This window comes from Nematolebias whitei, chromosome 9, assembly GCF_014905685.2.
Source record: "Nematolebias whitei isolate Nwh7 chromosome 9, NemWhi1, whole genome shotgun sequence".
NCBI classification, from domain to species: Eukaryota; Metazoa; Chordata; class Actinopteri; order Cyprinodontiformes; family Rivulidae; genus Nematolebias; species Nematolebias whitei.
This window is the reverse complement of record NC_056506.1, coordinates 33,790,218-33,798,054: the sequence shown is the minus strand read 5'-3', so window position 1 is coordinate 33,798,054 and position 7,837 is coordinate 33,790,218. Positions and strand designations below refer to the sequence as shown.

Below are 7,837 nucleotides of genomic sequence, written 5' to 3'. Positions count from 1 at the left end.
ACAGACAGATAGATAGATAGATAGATAGATAGATAGATAGATAGATAGATAGATAGATAGATAGATAGATAGATAGATAGATAGATAGATAGATAGATAGATAGATAGATAGATAGATAGATAGATAGATAGAAACCAGCGCGCCCTCTTGTGGCTGAATCTTTGTATGCATGTTAATGCAGCAGTAGTAAATCAAATAAAGTTTCTGAGATAGTTTGCAATAAATTAAAAAATAAATATTCAGGTGGTGATACTTAAGTCTTGACAGATAAAAACTTTTAAAGTTACTTTTTGCTTGCAACTTTCCTTTACAATCCTTGAACATTAAGAAATGGTAAACGACAAGAAGCACCAGTCATAATATATTTTTTTAATTAATTGGAGGAATGTTATTTATAAGTCTATTAAAGTTATCTATTTTTACCATTCTGATACTTTGCTCTACTCACTTTTACTTTTTTAGCATTGCACTATTTTTCAATTGTCATATCTGAAAACACAAACACTAGAACTTTATTGTAATTAAAGCAATATAGAACAAGTTATGGCAACATGAATAAAATACACAACCAGGAAACAAAGTTTATGTTATGATGATAAACTGTTCTGGTCACACTGTTTGAGAGTGTGACTTAAAAGGATCTCCACTATTTCTATTATTTTAATGCTATAATTGTAGTTGTATTTTTAAACTTCTCTTGTGTCCAAAGTAAAAATAAAATAAAACTTTTACTGTTATTAATAATGTTGTAGCTTCAGTAAGATCTTTTATTCATGAAGATCTATTTGTTCTGTTTGACACTCAGGCATTTAAAAGCGTTAAACACCAACAATATTTGTACGTTTTTTTTAAATTATATAAAAGTCAAAACAATGATGGAGTTTGTCATTTATTGCGTTTAATGCTTGTCATGCCTTTTTTTTGTTTGTTTTTAGATTTAATTCCACTCTTTTACAGTTTTCTTTATAAATGAATTGCGCTGGATTGTTCTTGAACCAACAGTGAACGATAAATCAGGTTTTCTTCGTTTGGAAGGCCTGGATGAGGAAATCCACCTCAGTGTGTTGCACCACCTGACACTTCCTCAGACACAGAGAGGTGAAGACTACGTTCGGACTGCATCTTCATCATGAGACCAGGAACTGGCACCTCAGCGGTTTGGGCCTACAGAACTAACGAGCCGAACTATTAATTAAAGCCTGAATGCCCCGCGGCTGCGCTGCTCTGTTTGGATTCTTCTCCTCCACCTGAGTTCATCTTACAGGTCTTTGTTATGATAACTGCCCCCCCCCCACCACCACCACCACCCTCTGGGTTGAGTTCCCACTGAACGGCTGAGGGCCACAAATACTGAGATCAGATCAAACACACGAGGAAAACGCTCCGTCTTTTAATGGTGCCATGTAGCATCAACAGGAGAATACATCTCCTCAGTCCAACCTGTGACCTGTGAGATGTTTATCTGATCCTCAGAACTTTGATTTATTCATGTTTTACACAAAGCCTGCTTGGTGTGATTCAAATACATTTAAAATTGTTGTTAAATGAGCAGCTAAAGCATAAAATGTTGATAAAGCTGAATGAAAACTTAAATCATGGGCACTCTGAGCCCATCCCTGTCATTCAAGTTAAAATTTGAACATGACACTTATTTAACTAAATAACTAAATATTTAGTCCCTCCCCATAAGGTTTGCATTTTTTTTTACATTAGGGCTAAAGTTGACAACTTTTGACTTTGAAAATGTATGCCACTTACAGATTTTTGTAATGATTGCTAAAAACTGCAGTAAAACAATTAAGTTACAGTTAACACAACTTTAGCAAAGCACCACCCCAGATTTGCACAATAAGCACAGCTCCGAAGTTTTTTACCAAACTCTAATAAATACATTTATCAGAATAAATAAATAAAAAACCATCATAATGTCTTTGCTGTTTGAGAGCGTTGACTTTGCACACGACCACACCTACAGTTTTAAAGGTCAAACACATGTGCAGGTGCAAGTATGAGCCTCACTGAAAACACACCATCAGGTAAAGTTCTGTCCAGGTCGTACCCATAATGCCTTGCAGATGGTGTGATGTAATGGAATAGGTGAAGCTAAGCTGTTTCAGTGTTTTAGTTTTTGCCGTATTTGTCCATTTTTTTTAGCTTACAATATGAAAGAAAACTGGAATTAGTTTTGTTCTGATTTAGTAACTTGACATTGGGGGGGGGGGGCATCTTGTCAGTTTGCAGCATTGGTCATGCGTCTGCTCTGCGCATTTATTTTTCTGCTTTAGTCACTTCTATAAAAATCAGGAGGATTTCAAAGTGCTGGAAGTGTTTAAGGTTTTGCACATACACAGACTATCTGAACCGTGTTTGAATGAGCAACAATAGAATTTTAATAAATGCATCTATAGTTTTTATTTATAACAGCTTTTTTCATTTTGCAAACAGGCAACTTGTGAGACCTTTTTTTTTAAAGGAGGGGTAAGCAAAATGATTCAAACTGAAAATAAACCCTTGTAGACGCCAACAAAGTGATGAAATGAGACATTTGCTCTAATTTAGCAGCAGATCACGATCACTTCAGGGACAACACACGGTGAGAACATGCTGTTTTACAGCCAGCAGCCATGTTCATATGAGACCAGTTCATACGAGTCCAGATGGGTCAGAACCTCCAACAGCTACTCCTGTGAGGATTTCTTTTAAAACTCTTATCTGGATTCACATCTGATGTCGTGTTCATCACGAACAGAACTGAACTTGGTCCAGTTTTTTTTTTTTGATTCAAACAGCTCACAGCATCATCAAGTCCCTGATGCCTGTTCAGGAAAAAAAATAATCTGTTTATGAAAGACTTGGCAACTTGTTTAGATTGTGTAGCCTCCTGGCTCATTCTGTGTGTTTGCCAGCTACATGCAACAGTTTCCCCCCTCAGAGCTCCATTTTCTTCTTTATTTCTGCGTTTTGTCCACCTCCGCAGCACATTTCTGACCCAGCTTGGCCCTGTAATCGATTGGTCATGGTAGATCCGATATCCTTTTCATGATAGTCAAACTTTAGTATGATAACTTTCTATGCCCCCCGTTCGTGCTTTTATAGAGGTATAATGTTTCCACATGTTCTCTGTCCATTTTTTTTTCAAAAGGAGTAAAACTACACACGAGGCTTGTGGAGTGTTGCACCAAACTAAACATTAAAGTGAGGATACAACTCTCCTCTTAAGATCTAAAATCTGATGCCCACTTATCTTACACATGTTCCACCAGTAGCTTGATCAAAACATCTGGCTTCTTTCCATCGCCTTTTGAAAACAAGATGGAGCAAAAAAAAAAAAAAGAAGACAAGTTTTATCTGTTACAGTTTGTTGTGTTTTGGGTTTCTTCCACAGTCAGACATGAGTTTGCTTGAGGAGCTCGTGAGCAAGTAATCATCCACAGGATGTGAGAGAGGAGATGGACCAGGAGGACACAGACATGAAGGAGAAGGTTCGGGTCCATTAAACACGCCTAATTAGTGCAATTATCACATCTGTACAAGCTGCGGAGAAGTCAAGTGATCCCTCATGTGGTCCAGTGTGCGCGCGGTGCTGCATTTCCACGGATGTGTCACACTCAGCCACGAGGCCGCGCGCTGCTTTCTATTGTTCCGTGTGCGCAACTGTCCGAGGAGCACGCGGAGCTGTGCGCGCGGGTCGGATCGGATCCCTAGCCCCCCATCATCAGCACCGGGAGATGTAAACAGACAGGATTCTCTCCTCTTCACCGTGCCCGCTGCGCGCACGAACTTCTGCTAAAGGCTTTTGATTTAAATTATTATTGTTTAAATTTAAGTTATTTACAAAGAGAAAGGTTCATAGGGTGCTTCGGTTTTTAATTTTAGTTTTAGATTTCAAGCAAATCTGCCGGGTTTTTTTTTTTGTGCGACACCAAAATTTATAATTAGTTTTAAAACAAAACAGAGCAAATAAATAAATAAATAAACTTTTGCTATTTTAGGTTTTTAATAAAATTAATATTAATATTAAAAATATTATTAATAATAATAATAATAGTAGTAGTAATAATAATATTTTTAAAAGGGTATCTTTTCTAAATGGTTAAATATTAAAAGAATATAAAATACAATAAATATTATATTACTTTGAGGATGCCCTAAAAATTATTCGATTATTACAATTCCTATTTAAATTTTATTTTTCCCTATATTGTGACTTTATAAAACTAAATGTAATGTTTTGCTGTGGAACTCTTTTTATTCGGACTGATTCAAATTCGTCTCTTGACATTCACAACCAAACAGTTTTATTCAGGTCCCTTGAAGCCTAAACTTCACATATTTAATAGTTTTATTTGGGAAAAGTTTTTGTGCTTGTGACAAGTTGACCTCGTGCGCTCGGTCCAAGCAGAACTTGTCTCCTTCTGTCCAATCAAAGAGCCCCTCCTGCCTCCAAATGTCCGGATCTTTAACCAATCAGCGCGCGCAGCTCCGAGTCAGAGGGGACAGCGAGCTCGGATAAAAATCTTTGACTTCCATCCATCCACTCAAAGCATCATCCTAATCCACCTCAGGACTTTCAGAAGTCCAAACACAACCGGACCGACCTCTGGATACTCAGCTGCTGCTCTCAGGCCTCGGATCCACTGCTCTCGGGTTTGGTCTCCAACCTGTTACGCACGGGTTACGCGCAGGGAGGAAGGAGGCTGAAGGGTGGCGGTGTGAGGGGGGGCGACGAAGCTCAACTTTAAAGAGTGTACATAGTTGGATTTAACAGACAAGCAGAGGCAGATCCACTGGAAGAGTCGCCTGACACAGTCAGGAGTCATGGCGGCGCTCGCAGGAGGTTTACCGAGAATGATGAGACCCTCTCCTCACCAGAACTACCCGCGTGGAGGATACTCTCTGGAGGGTAAGAAGAAGCTGCTGCTCATTTGAAGAGGAGCACAACTTTAAATCGACTTCAGCAAAGTTGACAAATTTCAACACAACCCTGAACAACTCTTAATCATGAAGTAATTCAATAAATGTCTTTTTTTTTAATGGAACCAAAGCGCAAATTTCACTAGTTTTAATTTAAAAATCTCTGTATGGGTTTAGTATTTTTAATGTAATTTTTCTTTGCACAATTTTTAAATTTAAATTGCAACTTAGTAGTTTTGCCAACTTTGCTGAACAGTGCAGTCTTGGCGATACAGATCACACCTGAAGGCGGTTTTTGGAGTTCTTAAAGAATATTCTGAGATGTCCTTGTTGTCCAGTTTCCACGCCGTTGGGACAGGGTCGGGTCAACCAGCTCGGTGGGGTCTTCATCAATGGCAGACCTCTGCCCAACCACATCCGGCACAAAATCGTGGAGATGGCCCATCACGGCATCCGGCCGTGCGTCATCTCGCGCCAGCTGCGAGTGTCCCACGGTTGCGTGTCCAAAATCCTCTGCAGGTACCAGGAAACGGGCTCCATCAGGCCTGGAGCCATCGGAGGCAGCAAGCCAAAGGTGAGGGAGAAACTCTCTAATAATAAGTTTCATTCTGCAGGTTTTCCATATTCAGATCAAAATATTATTTAAAAATCATACAGCCATGACCTCTAAAGTAATTTATAGAGGAAAAATAATTTAAATTGAGATATTTTTTTTTTAAATAGAAAATGAAGTAATTATCAAAATCTTACTCCCTGCAAGAAAAGCAACAGTTTCTGTTTGGGGAAACTTTTATTTCAGAGTAAATCAGTTTATTGGGTTTGTTGCAAACTTCAAATATAAACCCAACGCACAAGACAAATATTATATTATATGTTATTTTTTGTGTGTGTCTACTTTAAGCAAACCGCTTCTCCAGAAGTGGACAAGAAAATCGAAGAGTACAAGAGACACAATCCCGGCATGTTCAGCTGGGAAATCAGGGACAAACTGCTTAAAGATGGCGTCTGCGACAGAAACACCGTCCCTTCAGGTAAACTCAGCAAAAACATACAAAACGACACGCAGATTTCTGTTTGAGTATGAATTATTATCTGACTTTGTCCCCTTTTTTCTTAAGTGAGCTCCATCAGCCGCGTCATGCGCTCTAAATTCGGCGGAGTCGGTGAGGAAGAGGAGGAGGAGGAGGAGGTGGTGAGGAGGACGATGGATGAAAACGAGCCTCGGACCAAACACAGCATCGATGGCATCCTGGGAGACAGATGTGAGTTCAACTCTGTTCTCTGTCCCATCAGGAGGGAACCTGTTAATTTAAATTAAAACATAAAAAATACATGGATATCTGTGGTCACCAATTGCACCAAATTATCTAAAAAAGTTAATATTGTTTAATCATTTTTACGCATAAAACTCCGACAGTTAAAAGATGCCCAAATTGTCTTTTATTTATTATTAAACCAAATATTTGTCTAACCTTCCAGCTTGAGAAAACTTTTTTTTCTTCTTCACTTAATCGGATACTTGAGGATGAACTTCGGGGAACAAAGCGCGGAGAGTCCATTGAGTCTCACCTCAGTCTGACGCGCACAAAGGCCAAACTAGTGAGCGGCTCAGTGGTGTACAAAAAAAAAAAAAAAAAAAAAGATGCCAGAGCTTTTCAAAATGAGGAAAGAAAAGAAGGGAGAGAAAAACTGCGCTGACAAAAGAGCGAGAGAAGACATTCTGGACCCGCAATGAGCGATGAATTATTCAGGGACACCGACGGGCCCAGGGGTTTATTTTGCGCAAAGAAATGCCAATTCTCGGATTTTTTTTTCCATCTTTGGCAACAGGAGAAGAAGCCATGCTTTTAGTGAAACACCTGTTGATTTACGACCTGTTGGACTGATCCGTTATTGCAAGAAAAAAAAATAGATAATGAAGATATCATTTACCAGGTCTCCGGGGACAGAACCAATGTTTGCAAATTATTTTGATTTATTTATTTTTGCTTTGCACATGTTGCAGATTGATTAAAAATTCTGGCCTCTTGTCAATTTTATAAGATACAAGCCCTATAAAGTTGTAGAGAAAGTTTGCAGCAGACAAGACCCCCACAGCTTCAGATCAAATCGAACCTTTTGGTTACTTTTTACGCACGGGTCGTTTTCGTCTTTGCGCAGCGAGCCCGACGCCCTTAGCCAAGTGATCTGAGGGAACCTCTCCTCCGCATTAGAATATAAATCCAAACCTTTTATTTCTCACCACTTTCATCACCGACAAAGTCCCCCCCCCCCCCCCCCCCCCCCCCCCCCCCCACACCCCCCCCCCCCCCCCCCCCACACACACACCTTTCGCTCTGGGCGCTGAATCCAATCCACATCCACTGACTTCTAACAGATTGTGCTGATCGCAAATAAAGTAATCCATTAGTTATCATCAATAAATACTTTTCCAAAGGTTTTAAATTTTAATTTGCTTTGTTTGTTGTCACTAAGCTTTGTGGACTATTTGATGCAAAGCAAAAATAAATTTGTAAATGTTTCTCCAAAGCAAACAGCTAAGATTATTGCTAAACAGACCAACACTATTTTATTCCTGTGCCTTTTGTGAAAGTAGTTGTTGTTTTTCCTCTTTTATGGCACTTCATTAGAATGTGAAAAGGCTGATTTGGGGACTGAAAGAGTGTCTTCTGGCCAAATATTGATTAAGTAGGTGTTTGCAGAGGCCATTGTTGTGTTGGGGAGAGGCCTGTTGCTCTCTGCCCCTTTCTCCTCTACCTCCATTGTTGGCTTTCCTTAAGTGCTGAGATCAAAGCTGACTCATTTAGATTTATTTGTCTGGGAAAAAGGAGCGCTGAGGTTTGTGGGATTAAACGTACAGGACAGCGCCGTGTCTAAGTCGGCAAGTGCTCAAATTATTGTTGTTGTTTGGATCATGTATAT

General features: G+C 39.4%; 1 protein-coding gene across 1 annotated transcript in view; it reads left to right on the top strand.

The window, feature by feature from the left end:
* The first annotated feature begins 4,774 nt into the window (after positions 1-4,774).
* pax3a (paired box 3a) overlaps positions 4,775-7,837 on the top strand; it is a 16,989-nt gene continuing 13,926 nt past the window's right edge. The window contains exons 1-4 of the mRNA XM_037681671.1: positions 4,775-4,904; positions 5,254-5,489; positions 5,817-5,946; positions 6,034-6,177. Coding sequence (XP_037537599.1) covers positions 4,820-4,904; positions 5,254-5,489; positions 5,817-5,946; positions 6,034-6,177 — 595 coding nt within the window. The 5' untranslated portion in view covers positions 4,775-4,819. The remainder of the gene's footprint in view (positions 4,905-5,253; positions 5,490-5,816; positions 5,947-6,033; positions 6,178-7,837) is intronic.